Source organism: Euprymna scolopes, chromosome 20, assembly GCF_053919585.1.
Source record: "Euprymna scolopes isolate OS-2025 chromosome 20, ASM5391958v1, whole genome shotgun sequence".
NCBI classification, from domain to species: Eukaryota; Metazoa; Mollusca; class Cephalopoda; order Sepiida; family Sepiolidae; genus Euprymna; species Euprymna scolopes.
The window spans coordinates 16694015-16709905 of NC_136501.1; the positions used below are offsets into that span (position 1 = coordinate 16694015).

Here is a 15891-nt window from a genome sequence, read left to right on the forward strand (position 1 = left end):
TAAAATTAAAGACATTATTATTATTAATCAAATTTCTGAGTCGTTAAATTATATAAGAAAATTGCTTAATCAAACAAAAAAGAAAGTTTTGAAGGAAATAGCATCGAAGATATTATTACAACCGGATACGATATATAGGAAGGATTATTTCATTCAATGGTATGACTATATTCTGGATATAATTGACACTAAATTATACAAGCCACCCATGGAAGGTATAAAAAAGAAACCTAAAAATGTTTGTGTAGTTTTGTACGAAAATAAAGGTTTTGATGATGTAAATTTACCTAAAATATTTAATAACCAAAAAATATACAATTACTACCTAATGAGTTACAGACAAAAGATCAAAAACCAATAGTTACATATAAACTAGGGCCAACAATACGCAATAAGGTTTTCAATTATTAAAAAACGGTAGAACATATAAATATAAATGATAATATTATAAATATTCCAGAATGTGAATGTAATTCCTCTCCTTTCTGTAATAATGAGATAAAACATGTAATTACAGGAGATTTAAAGATAGTAAATAATTCTAAATTAAGAAAACTCCTTAGTAAGGGTCCGAATTATAAAGAGCCTAAATGCCTAAATGACACTAAATGCGTTAAAGAAGTAACTAAAGCACTAGGAGGTTTTATTATGTCTATGGTAAATAAATATAAATTAGCACAGTCTACGTTTGATGCATGGAAAAATAGTATACTGGAATGCGTAAATGAAAAGGTTAAACATATAAAAAATTTAAATACCCTCGAAAAATCAATCCTCTCTTTAAAAAATTCAGAAATACTGGAGGAACTTAAAATACTTCAAGACAAGTTCGTAATAGTTCCGATTGATAAAGCGGCAAACAATATAGCTTTTATATGTAAAAAATATTATATACAACGTTTATTGATAGAAGTAGGAATTATAGTTAACGTTTCAGATACCTATAAAGTAAGTAATATTAATTTAGATAGCATTATTCTGAATAATAGCATTATTCTGAATAATAGTATTATTAGTGAAAAAGTAGGATTAAAGTTAGAAGAAAAAAACAAAAATCTTCCATGTATGTATTGGATACCTAAAATGCACAAAAATCCAGTTAGTGCTAGATTTATTGTAGGTTCTAAGATGTGCATCACTAAACCTTTAAGTAAAGCTATATCTAAAATATTTAAATTATAAATCAAATAAATAATTTTCACCTGAAAAGAAAATTCTATAGTAATATAAATCTATTTTGGGTAGTAAATAATTCTCAACCAGTGAAAGAAAAATTAGATAAAATAAATTCCAGAATAAAAGCAAAATCTATAGCTACTTATGATTTTAGTACGCTATATACTAAAATTCGGCATGAAAAACTTATAAAAGAATTAAATGATACTGTAGATTTAGCTTTCGATGGTGGAAAAGGTAAATATATAGACTTTTCAAACTCTAAAGCTTTCTGGTGTAAAAATAAAAATAGCAAAACGAGTGTTTCTAAAGGTATTTTAAAAATACTTATAAGTTATCTTATTAAAGAATGCTATTTTCAAATAGAAAATAAAATATTACTCCAAACGATGGGCAAATTTGTATTTACATAGACTCGAGTGTATATATATATATATATATATATATATATATATATGTCATCACAAATAAAAAATGATATATCTAAAACATATAATTTTCATGGTTGTAAGAGATTTATTGATGACCTTATATGTATAAACGATAATGATGAATTCGAAAAAAATAAGCATCTTATACATCCAAAGGAGTTAGAATTGAATTGTGAACATAGAGGACAACAGGCTACAATTCTGGATTTAGATATAAAAATGGAGGGTAGGATTTTTCTTTATAAAATATTTGATAAAAGAAACTCTTTCCCCTTTCAAATAGTGCGTATGCCGCATAAAGATAGTACCAGTCCTGTTTTTATGTTTTATGGAACCATTATGCCAGAGTTTTTGAGAATAGCTTGTGTTACTTTCAAATTAACAGATTTTATACCACCAGTTTCTCGCTTAGTAATAAGGATGATAATACAAGGTGGGGATAAAAATAAAATATTTAAACAGTTAAATAAAGCATTTGTTCATTATCCTGATGCTTTTGAATCGTTTAAGATTAACCAGACTATATTAATAAAGGAAATCCAAAACTATATTAAAAAAAATGTATATATGTATAAATATTTTTAACCTTTATATATTTAATTTTAAATAAATAAGAATGTAAATATACAAAATACTAATCATAGTGGGGGTGATAAGGAGTTAAATGGATTAATCCTAATCTTATAAATACAAGACTGATAAATTAAAAAATATATCCATTTTTAATTTGGAAATTGATGAATCACACAGGTAAGAAATTTTATTTTTATAGCATGAAAAGGTTAGTAATTGCAATTAAGAATAGGAAATTGGATCAAATGTTTATAAAATGTCTTCTTCCTAAGATTAAGGGAGGTGGTGTTTGATCAACACTGCTGGGGAGCCATGATGTAATATGCTGTTTTGTTTTTAAATCCCCGAAACAGTGTTTCATGGTAAACAACTGATGATTCCTTAAAGAATAAATTCTTAGTACTATAATAAATTCGAGAGCGAGTTGATGCAGTGATTGCAGGTGATTAAATGACTTACTAGATGGTTTTCTAACGAATAATAAAAAATATTTTTTTTATTTTTGTTATTTTTTTGTATAGTTTTAAAGGTTAAAAACTTCAAAGACTATATATATATATATATATAAAAGGTACTTTGTGTGTACATAAAAAAAAATTGAATAAAACTTATGCATGTGAATTAAGTACACCTTCCGGTTTTAGAATGATAACTGATTACATATATATATATATATATATATATATATATATATATATATAGTGGCAATCGTATATATCAATTGTATAAGTGTATTATATTTATTGATATTTAAACAAATATTTATTGTCTTTATTTTAATTTATACCTTGAATTCTAACGATTTCTTGATTCATTCTTATAATTCCCCAAGACAATTTATATGCATAGATAATATATATATGTGTGTGTGTGTGTGTGTGTGTGTGTGTGTGTGTGTGTGTGTGTGTGTGTGTGTGTGTGTGTGTGTGTGTGTGTGTGTGCAAACAGCACAGCAGCATGCGCATGTAAATATGTATTCGAGAAAACATTAATCAAATTCCACTGATCAGCTGCAATCTATAATACAACTTGATAGGTATGGAAGATGGAGTCGAGATCAGAAAAGAGCAAACAAAACAAATTGGATATTTATTGATCAGAACAAAAGAAAAATCAAAATAAAGACAACAGTCCCACGAACTGCGTGATATCATTACAATCCGGAGACAATGACAATGTTGGCAATTTTTCAATAACATTTCTATTGACAAAGAAATCACTTTGATGTACTCAGTCTGAAGAACTGAAGAAAACTGATATCCAAATTCCAGGAAAGCAAAAAAAATTAAAAAAAAAATCAATTTAGTATGGAACAATAATTTGAAATTATTTAATGTTTACTAATGTTAACCAATTTTTTTCTTCTCTTTTGAAGAAATATGAAGTTTCAAAATATTCAATATTTTTTATATCTTTTTAAAAAATCATTTTCAAAACCCATATAAGGCACATTGCCATTTGGTACATTTAGGATCGTGTCTAGCAGGTGATTGTAGCCAATTAAGCAGCAAGATGTCTGTTCATATTACATTTAAACTTTTGCATGTTAGTACAGTCAGAGAAGCAGGAAACAGGGATGGAATTCCAACGTCCAGTAGTTTAAGGAAAGAAACTATTAGAGTAAAAGGCTTTCTGGCATCTGGAGACCTTAATAGTATAAAGGTGAGATTTTGTTGTCTATCGGGTTAGTTGAGAGTATATATGTCTCACAGGCACAAGTGCTGCGAGCTTACTAAAGGCATTCCATGTCAGTACTTGTAAAACAGGCCCAGAGATGTGGCATTGTCGCAACAGAGACTCTTTTTTGGATCCTGTCTAAGAGGGGAAAACTAGTAGCAGATGCTACAGCCCAGATGTGGCAACAATACTCCATGTATGGGCAAATTGTGGCTTTGTAAAGATATAGGATGCTATCTGGTGCGAGTAATTTTTTTTGCACGATAGAGGTATCCCACATTCTTTGCAGCAGCCTTGGCAATGTCCTCAAAGGTATTTGCTCCGATTTATGTTGCCTGTGAGTGCTAGGCCGAGGAGTTTGAAAGATGTGCTTTCAGGGCGTTATTTACCATGGCAATCAGTGGTTGAAGAAACTGTTTTGCTCAGGGAATCAATTTTATCCATCCTAATATAGGTATTCTTTCTATATTTCATCAGGAAAAAAATTGCTAATGAGCAAATGCTATCAGAAAAGAAGTAATTGGTTTTATTTCGTCTAGACTTAGCCAAATTAATTTGTCCTTTGAAACAAACAAAAGAAAAATGCATGATTTAGTCCAAAAAGAAAATGTAAAAAATAATAAATTTACCCAAAAAGTATTTCTCTACCATTTTTATTCCTTTTGAGTAACTATTTCAAATAATTGAAAACTATTTAAGAAAAAGAAAAACAAACATGTTGGTGCTCATTCTGGAATGTACTAACTGTATAAAAGAAATTGACATTTTCTTTAAAGCCTAGCTTTAGAATAGAGTCAATACCTATAAGTTGACTGCAATCTTCACTGCTATATATATATATATATATTTAATTATTATAGTAAAAAATAATTATGACAGCCCCTTTAAGAAATACGTTTCTTATAGTTGAGCACTTTCTGTTGAATAAAAGTCGGTCAATTTAGCTCTTATGCGTAGATCGTCGTATAACGACTTGATCACTGTCTGTCTGACGTAATGAACATTTAAATTTAAAATGTTTAAAATTCAACGCTATTTCACACGATTAATGGTAGCCGAATGGATACGGTCTCCGCTAATCGAGCCAGAGATGTCTCGTGTCGCGGGGTTCGAATCGTTCGACTGGTAGTAATTGTGACACCCTGCACTGAAGAATCCCGAAAGGATGAAACACTAGTGTCTGTAGGTATTTAATTATTATAGTAAAAAATAATTATATATATATATATATATATATATATTACTCTAATGAAATGTATGTTTATTATAAACATAAGCATTAGAAACATCACACTAGCAGGGATACCCAGCATTGTCTGGGGCAAAAGTGTCAACATAACTTCATCCTGCTCTCTCTTTTGCACTCCTCCTATTCCTCCCCATCCCTTCTTTCTTTTTCGGCCAACCCATTTCTCTCTCTGGACACTCACACACAAGTCAGCATAAGGAAAATAACTCAGTGAAAAAGAAAAAGTCCCCCTTCTAACGTTTTGAAGTGTTTCTATGTATTTTTAAAATGTTTGGAACTTATGACCCCCCCCCCAACCTCCCCTGGTCTCTCTTTTTGTCCCTCATCCCACCACCAAACTTAAAAAAATGCTAATGATTACATGTCTAGTTTACCGCTACATGGCCAAGAAGTGGGTGCTCATTTTACGTTAAATTTATATCTGAAAATGATCCTCACTCTAAAGTAAATTTTTATTATTTAAAAAAAGAATTCCCTCTTTTATATTATATTTAAAAGCCGTTGAAATCTATTAACTAAAAAAAAATTCCTTCTTTTATATTATATTTAAAGGCCGTTGAAATTTATTAACTAAAAAAAAATTTCATTTCTTTTTAGGAGGTAAAGTACACGAGGTTAGCTCATAAAAAAATACCAAATACTTTTTTAAAATATGTAAATTGATCAAGTAGTTTTTGTTTTATGTTTTTTTTACCATTAGAAAAACATTTGTTTTGTTTTTTTGTTTACAAACGATTCCAACTTGCAGTGAAAAGACAATCACAATAATCCTTTTCAAAATTTGGGGCGCTAAAACCGTACATGGTTTTAGGGGGGGGGGAGTCGTATAATCCACAGCATTCGTGAACAATATCTATTTAAAAAAATTCTGTTTATATGGTTTAAAATTTTTAAAAGAATCTATATATATTGTTTAAAATTTTTTAAAAAATCTATATATATTGTTTAAAATAAATAAAAAGTGTTTATTATTTAAACAAAAGTTAGGCGCTTCTGCAGAAGTGGGACGAGATTTTGTTCTCGATAAATGGAGTTTTCAGATTAAAAAAAAACAATGGCTTCAACTGATTTTTTTTCAATTCTAATAAGTTACAATGGTAGCTTCCAAATTATGAAGTCGAAATTACCTGAATATTTACTGAATTATTAAACTATATATATATATATATGATGAAAATAAAGGAAATGATATTCTGATAAGATGGAGCGATAAAAAAGGAACAAACCATATGTTTAGCGTTTCATCTTTATTTCAATCTTGAGTAAGTCTTGAAATAATGATGAAACGTTGATGGACATATAACTTGGTTTGTTCCTTTTTCCATAAAATTAATTCCCAGTTTTACACCACTTTTATGTCCCCTTAGGAAGATTAAAATCAAGATATAATGCTACTAAACCTGATGTCTAATCCTTATTTCAGTGGGGATATATATATATATATATATATATATCACACATATACACCCCACAAAAGTACTCCACAATATTTCCTTACAGTTTTTACTTCAAGATAATTAAAAACTATTTCCGATAAAAATATTCTCATTATTTTTCATAGTACGCATCAAGTGTAACAAAAAAAAAACCAAAAAAAAAAAACAAAAAAAAACAGCATTTCCGTAAAGCATATCTGAGAAAAAAAAACCGAAACAAAACACACACAAAACAAAGAATCCATAGAGAACTTCAATAAATACTAATGAATTCTTAAAGCAACTTACCTTCATTTTTTCCTTTTCATAGTCTGACACTCTTTGAATCATTGGTAAATGTTCATGGCTAGAAATGGCACCGTCGGCTTTTGTTAACCATTCTTTCACTTTCATGAGAGACATTTGGAATTCAATAAACTTTGTATCCAATTGACTATTTTCAGCCTGTGAAAAAAAAAAAAAAAAAAAGGAAAAATTGATATAAAAAGGACCACATTTCAACGCGTCGTATAATGGCCCTATCTTTAAGACTAGCATTACACATTCATCATAATCATTCCCACCCCCGACCGACCACACACCCAAAAACACCCAGGTACCCACCGATTTTTTAAATTTTAATATCGAAACAGGCTTATTTAAGCCATTTTTCACATTTTTTTTTTGTTTTTAGTTTTAACATTCATTTTTCTGTTTTCTTTTTTGTTTTTTTCGATTTTTACATCTAACATCGTTCGTTGACTTTACGTTAGTTTTTTTGTGTTTCGATGTTTTGATTACCCCCCACCCACCGCCCGGGTACCCCCCTCCCCGCTTAAGTTTTAACATTCGTTTTTCTGTGTTCTTTTTTTTACTTTGCTTATTCTTAGGTTTTCATTAACAACCACACACACCTCCAAACACTCGAGCAACGCCGGGTACCCCTCCGTTAGTCTATATATATATAAAAGGCAAAATGTGTGCGACCATTTCGTGTATGTTTCGCAAAGGCTTTTCTCGCACACGCTCCCGGGGGGGGGAGTACTATTGCTTAGAACTGTTTATGTAGGCCATAGATAATAATATCTAGGATTTGAGAACGTATGTAGTGTATAGATTTATTTACGTCGATTTTTACAAAATTATTGCTATTTTCGCGTGTTGATTGGGCTTTTTCGTATAAAAAGCGAAACTAATTCAGAGGCTAGCAGCGTTTTTGGCATCGCGCCGGGAAACGTCCAGAAGCAATCAGCTTTGATCAATGTTGTATATCAGACAAAAGCTATTCAATCTGGACAATTGGGAGCTGGTTTCCCCTTCCCCAACAGATGTTGGGGAAAAAACCAGTCAAATTTTGGTAAACAAACCCAAACGCTGCCTTGGAGCAAAAGTTAACTGCATGACTTCTATTTGACCTTCTTAATTAGGTCAAATGGGAGCAGCAAAGTTAACTTTTATTGCGGACACCTGTTTTTAATAGTTAAATAAATAAATTCAAACTTGTCTCCTTTGTATGTCACGGTGGCCCAATGGTTAATGTCTCACAGTTTTTATTTTCACACTTTAATTTCCAACTTTGCCTCAAGGGTTCGGGTTCGATCCTCATATTCACCTACCAAAACTTTTTTTTTTTTTAAATTTTAGTTTAGTTTGATTTACTCAAAACACCCGGGCATCGCCGGGTACTCCCCGCTGTATAATGGGCACAATGTAGACAGATTGGCAGTTATGGCTAGTGAAATATATAGAATTGAGAATTGGAGCTCATTTTCTTTTAGATTAGAAGTTACTAGCACAGGCAGGTTGTTTGTTTATCAAAGTGTCATAACAAAATTAAAAAGATTGGTTGAGCAGGCAGAGGAGTCGTTAACATGGCGTGATATCATCGGATTGCCACGTCACAGAACGATTTGAGGAACGCGATTTTGGAGGAAGATTCAAACAAAATCGCAGAAAATCTGATTCTGGGTGTCATAGAGAGCAGTTAAAAAAAAGTCCGTCTCTGGATCCCAGAGAAAATGGATCCAGTAGTGTTTATGAAGAGAAGAAGGAAATGTCGGCTAAGATCATTGCCAAATAGATGCCATCCTCCTTCTAAAGTAACAAGAACCGATGACGCGACTTTGGCCGCAGTAAAAATAATTGTGGTTGAATAAAAAACCAATTTTCCAGAGAAAGATTCATGTCTGTTACTATTTGTTGAGAAAGATGTTTTTTCCAGATACGATGAATGGCTGAACCCAAGCCATTTAAGGACACGGGTAAAAGGTACAAGAACAAGATAAAAAAATGTACGTTTGGTTTCGTTTTTATAAACCCCCAAAATTGTTGATGTGCCGTAATTGTGAACATTGCTACAATGCAACAGTATTATTCCCATATGATTTCTCTCCATGCAACGCATATCCTCAACCCTCACTGTCCAAATTTCACTTCCATAAATCATCAGACTTTGTATATATGCCCGGTAGACTCTTTCATTCGTCGACAGTGGTCGGCTCGTTTCAACAAGTTCACCGCGTCCTAAACGTAATGAGCCATCCCCTTAAGTAATTTAATTTACCAAATTTCCACTACTAACGAGTACTACGACATTTCCCATTGACAATACACTCATTAACCTTTATCCTCGAGTGGCCTCCAGGCCTTGATAAGTGGTGACTTCTTTTTAACAAGAATAAAACACTGGCCGACCAGGCATGGCAATCCAAGACCTCTTATGCTAAAGTGCAAGCCATTCGCGGTTTCAGGCTTTGCTAATACAATTAAAAATAATGGCACTGTAATTATCAGCTAAATATCTAAATAAATAAAACGAATATGTTTGTATTATTTGTATTAATCAGACTAATGTCCTCAGCTATTTCCCAATATCAAACACGGCAACCAACTTATACAGATGAAGATGGTCGGAGGTTACACCGACCGAAACGGTGTGCAAATAACACTCAAGATGAGAATAGTAGTCCGATTAATCTGAATAAGACAAAAAAAAAAACAAAAAAAAAAAAAGTTCCTCATTTAAAAAAATAAAAAAATAAAAATTGCAAAGTAGACATGTCTTTTTCATATTAATTTAAAAATTGAGTCAATATATTCGCTATCCTATTCCCATTAAAAATAATTTCCAGTTTAATGTTCTTTAAATCAATAAGACAAATGCCACTATTTCAAACGTATATATTCAAAAGTTGTACCGTTAAAGTCAATGGGACGACAACTTGATTTGGGAATAATTTATTATGTGCGGTAAATCCTGAACAATTGAACTTATTATGAATTATGGACATCATCATCATCATCATATTTTTTTTTTTTTTTTTTTTTTTTACTATTTAGGAATGGTACTGGCACGATACCAAAGGAAAAAAAAAACAAAAAAACAAAGATTAAAAGTTAAAAGTCATGCTATATTTATTGCTTATATCCGTCCTGGAACAGATATTCATCTGGTGCTTGCATAAAATTAATTGAAGACAAGTTGCCATTTCAACACTAGCTCGGAGGGTTTGCAAGCCATGACATCAGTTTTTTCTTTGTAGGAACACATTCATGAAGGTGTCATTATCTTCCCACATACAGCACTTGATACTCTGAAATCATGATCCATCTTGTGAAGGCCAGGCTCAATGTTGCTTAACTTTAATGATTTATGCCCCCCTCCTTGCCTGACTTTCATGAAAAACACTCGTATTACTGAAACCGCTGTCAATAATTTCCCCCACTCTTTATCTGTGCATAAACCTAAACATAGATTCCATGAACAAAGCTTCTTTCTTAGAACTTTGTCGAACTCTGTTCCGTTTTCCTCCTTCCCAACTGACTACAATATCGTTGTCTTCAAGTCCAACATGAACAAATTCTTGATGAGCCATCCCCTTAAGTAATCCAGTTTACCAAATTTCTACTGCTAACGATTATTACGATATGTTCCCCTTGACCACTGTACACTCATTAACCCTTATCCTCGAGTGGCTTACAGGCCTTGATAAGTGCAAAAAAAAAAGAAAGAAAGAAAGAAATGTTTTGAAAATATATATGCCGCTTAAGCTACAAAAAGATTTTCCACATTTCATCCTTGTGTGGATTCGTCAGGCTATTGCCTACTGACGAATCCTTACAAAGTTGTCACGTAGAAAATTTTGTGTAGCTTAATTGCTATATATATTTTCAAACCTTACTACCTATCTCTACATGCACATCGAGAACTGTCAATGTAAATACTGAAAATAAGTACATAAAATTATATATATATATATATATATATATAAACAAGCGCATTTTAAGCTAACACCAAATATTAATTCAACACCTTAAAAAAAGATGCATACAAAATAGAACAGGAAGTAAAAGTCAGTCGAACCTTGAATGAATTAGTATATATATATATATATATATATATATATATATAGATATATAGATATATATATATACACACACACACACACACACACATATATATATAGTTTGTGAAAAATTGTGTTTCCGCATATTTGATAAGCTTCCATGTTTTGAAATGGTTAAAATCTTATTTGAAACTTTTTTATTGTCTATTCAGTCAAATACGATATCAAGATGGCGGCTCCTTTCTAAGTTGGTATCGTCTTCATAATTAAACATAAGCTTCTTTCTTTATAATTTTAATTAATCTGAAATATTAAGTGCAATTTTATTGGATTATATTCCATAAAGTTATTCAGCATTCCTTATTGTTATCTACGTTAGCAAAAGGAATAAAAGATAAAAGAATTAAAACTTATACTTTGTTCAAATAGTTTATATTTCTCTTCATAAAATGATCATTATCATTTTAATTGGACTTTCTTTTCTGCGCATTTCTTATTCAAGTCATTAATTTAAAACTATTCTATTCAGTAGAGAGAACTTATAATGAAAATTTGAAGTCGTCTGTTGCAAAAAAAAAAAAATACTCAAATAAATGTTATTATGTTCCGGAAGTTTTTAGATAAAAATTGATAGTTTGCATTATTCGGGCTATTATAATCTTAGTTGTTATTTTCAGAACATTTCGGTCGATCTAATCTTTGACTTTCTCCAGGTGCACCTTCGTAAACTCAAAAATGGATCTGGAACAAGAAAATCCTATACTGCACCACCCCGTGTGGCTGGATTAATGACTTCAGTTTGAAAGTATGTATACATTTCCTGGCCTCCAACTTTATAATGCCACATAGTTTGAAATTATGTATACATTTCCTGGCCTCACACTTTATAATGCTACATCGTTTGAAATTGAGTATACATTTCCTGACCTCCAACTTTATAATGCCACATAGTTTGAAAGTATGTATACATTTCCTGACCTCCAACTTCATAATGCTACATCGTTTGAAAGTATGTATACATTTCCTGACCTCCAACTTCATAATGCTACATCGTTTGAAAGTATGTATACATTTCTTGACCTCCAACTTTATAATGCTACATAGTTTTAAATTATGTATACATTTCCTGGCCTCCAACTTTATAATGCTACATCGTTTGAAATTATGTACACATTTCTTGACCTCCAACTTTATAATGCTACATCGTTTGAAATTATGTATACATTTCCTGGCCTCCAACTTCATAATGCTACATCGTTTGAAAGTATGTATACATTTCCTGACCTCCAACTTCATAATGCTACATCGTTTGAAAGTATGTATACATTTCTTGACCTCCAACTTTATAATGCTACATAGTTTTAAATTATGTATACATTTCCTGGCCTCCAACTTTATAATGCTGTATCGTTTGAAATTATGTACACATTTCTTGACCTCCAACTTTATAATGCTACATCGTTTGAAATTATGTATACATTTCCTGGCCTCCAACTTCATAATGCTACATCGTTTGAAAGTATGTATACATTTCCTGACCTCCAACTTCATAATGCTACATAGTTTTAAATTATGTATACATTTCCTGGCCTCCAACTTTATAATGCTACATAGTTTTAAATTATGTATACATTTCCTGGCCTCCAACTTCATAATGCTACATAGTTTGAAATTATGTATACATTTCCTGACCTCCAACTTCATAATGCTACATAGTTTGAAATTATGTATACATTTCCTGGCCTCCAACTTTATAATGCTACATAGTTTTAAATTATGTATACATTTCCTGGCCTCACACTTTATAATGCTACATAGTTTGAAATTATGTATACATTTCTTGGCCTCCAACTTTATAATGCTACATCGTTTGAAAGTATGTATACATTTCCTGACCTCCAACTCAAGCAGGCAATTAACCGATTAGATTAAAAATGGGCAATTTCACCGATTTGGACGGCAGTAAAAGTATTGGAAGTGTGGAACATTTATTCAGACAAGACCATAATCTCACAATCAATCCCCACAATCGAGATCAGTAAAAATTTAGCATAATTACAGCCAGACATGTAAGAGATTAAAAGGTTTTGTGAGTTTTTATAGGTTAAAATTTTAGAAATGATTTATATGTATTTGTCTGTATTATTTTACACTCAATTATTGGTATGCATCCGTTTTCTTTGAGCTTCAATAATAACTTACTAGTGCTGTTTTATTCAGTGTGTTTTTCTTTTTTTCAACACTAGCGACCCATTGCTAGGAGCTCAAAAAAAAGCAGACGCATGCCAATAATCAAGCGCAAATTTTCCCCCGCTTACTTTTGATCTACATCTGATTATAACAGATCGGGTCTCCTACGATTAGCTAGCGAGTAAGTTAGCTAGACAAATATGCAAGTTTGCTCATTTGAGCTTGAGGTATTTGAGAATAAAACAGCTTTGAAAAATAGTAAACATTTAACAATAATGAAATTTGTAAACAATAACAATTGGGCCGAATTGAACGATAACGAGTCGATACAATAAGAAAAGTTGACCGAATTTGAAAACGCAAGAGATGACGCAATTGAGGCTTTAGGGACAAAGAAATATTTAATGACCGATAGTTACAGAGGTATTCTCTTTGGCTCTTTTAGGCTGGAGAAGCCAAAAGGGGCTACACGATTTTAGCATTTAAAACTAGCAAGGAGAACATAGCTTCGCTAGTCGAGCCAACATGCCAATATAGAACAGAAAATAAAAGATATTTAAAGTAACAGGAAGTTGTGTTAACTGCATGATGCATCGATATTGAAAAAGATTTTATTTTCAGCGTCCCCAAGACGAGTGCCACCACAGAGAAAGAGGTTGGTTGGCTGGTTGTTTTTGTTTTACGGCATATCAATCCTTTTTCAGGTTATTTAATGCCGTATCCAGTGATTTTGAAGAAAATTTTTTTAATAGAATATATTTGGGTTTTTTTTCAGTCAGTTTCTATTTAACCCATAGTTGGGACCCTAACAGGTACTACTACTCTGGGTCAGAATGGACCTAGGAGCAATGCCAATTAAAGGGTGGCTTCACACTCCCCAATGCCCGCAAGCTGGGGCCTCACCATCGGATATAGTTTAAGGTCATATACAGGACCACAGAGAAAGAGGGTTACAACAAAAAATAATGGAATGTTACTGTTATACAGAATGTTACTTTGTGTTTAGCATTTATACGTTGATACACAATATGTTACACAAACGTTATAGACACCCATGACAACAAAGCTCAATTTGATAAATACAGGAAAAGTCAGGGACAAAAAATCAATGCTAAATACAACATTTTGGATCACCCCCTCCCCCCCCAATGTTACGTTATTGTTGTGGATAATAATGAACTGTTCCACTTATTACAAAGACTGGGAGAATATATTCCTCAGCATTAGCACAGATTATGCTTGAGTCTTGCACTCATCGCAGTCGGACTGACGTATACCAACACTCTTCGTTTGTTGAGTTAACTTTTCTGTTCAATATATTTTGTTTCCACTAATTACCGAATTGTGTCTTTCTTCCGGACTTTTACAGAAACCAAATAAAATTATGAAGATTGAAACCGTAACAGAACCACAATGAAATCGCTACTATTATATAAAAGTCACTTGTGTGTGTGTGGGGGGGGGAGAAAGTTAATTCCTCATAGGTTCCGAAAAGGCTGGGTCTATCTTTTGAAAATTTCACACAAAGCTAATTTATATGTCTGGCAGTGTTCTTAGATATGTTTTGTACAGAAATTCACCCAATAAGTATCGAAAATCAAAAAAAAAAAAAAAAAAATCCGATCTTAAAAATAGGCTTTCTTCTCTTATAGATAAAAAAAAAAAAAAAAATTCACAGGGAAATATTTTACATTACACCGACCAAGGGAAACAATAAAATCTCAGCAAAACATTTCTTCTAAAAAAATACAGATTTATCTGGAGATTTAGCTAAGTGGTGGAGTATTCAACTACAGATCAAATCATCCCTTGTTCAAGCCCGGATGTACCTCACTATGTTATTTCAATTTTTTCTTATTAAGAAGTTCAATTTATAATAAAAACAAGATGCACCATTTAAAATCATTTCTTCGTTTGCATATTTTAAAAATAAACATTAATCAGAAAACTTTTCCAGGCTATTCACCGTCAAGCCCAAATATCAGCTGATGTGATATTGAAAACAAACACAGACGGAATTTGATGAACGACATTATATATATATATATATATATATATATATATATATATATATATATATTATTTTTTATTACCGTTTTTTCTGTTTGGTTACATATGTTTCAGATGTTGGCCTATGGTTACGATCTAACAGCCTCGTCAGACCTTACAGAAGAGGTTATTAGTATTAGGAAGAAGTGTTTTAGAAGAAATACGAAAAAAAAATCTGTGCCTAAATCAAAACGTTGATTCCATGAGCAAAGCTTCTTTCTTAGAACTGCACACCTGTGGAACTCTGTAAATATGGTCCAACATCTGCCTGCTTCCCATCTGACTACAACTTGGATATGTTCAAGTCCAACGTTAACAAATTCCTAATGAACCGCCCCCTTAAGTAAACACTTCATCAAATCTCCGCACTAACGTACTGTACTTGGAATAACCCTTATCCCTGAGTGGCTTCCGGGCCTTGATAAGTGATGACCACCGTGTAAAAAAAAGGGGGGTGGTCAGGTAGGAGATAATAAGGGGGGGGAGGGAGACGGGTATTGATAATATTTCAGTGTTGAGGATCAAGATACATAAGATACATAAGTTAACAACCACTTCTGTAAGGCCTGACGAGGCTGTTAGATGTAAATATGGTCCAACATCTGAAACATATGTAACCAAACAGATAAAACGGTAGTAAAAAAAATAAAACACATATTTGCTCTGCAATAGTATTGAGCACTCTCTTCAGGTTTTTACTAATTACCAGTTTTACCAAATATATATATATATATATATATATATATATATATATATATATTTGTGAATTAGTCCACCGGACAAAT

At 31.9% G+C, this 15891-nt stretch overlaps 1 protein-coding gene across 7 annotated transcripts in view; it reads right to left on the reverse strand.

The window, feature by feature from the left end:
* LOC145241334 (dystrophin-like) overlaps positions 1 to 15891 on the reverse strand; it is a 1936823-nt gene that overhangs the window by 1282823 nt on the left and 638109 nt on the right. For all 7 annotated transcript variants that reach the window (XM_080104172.1, XM_080104173.1, XM_080104174.1 and 4 more), the window contains one exon: positions 6831 to 6986. In XM_080104172.1, the coding sequence (XP_079960298.1) occupies positions 6831 to 6986 (156 nt within the window). The remainder of the gene's footprint in view (positions 1 to 6830; positions 6987 to 15891) is intronic.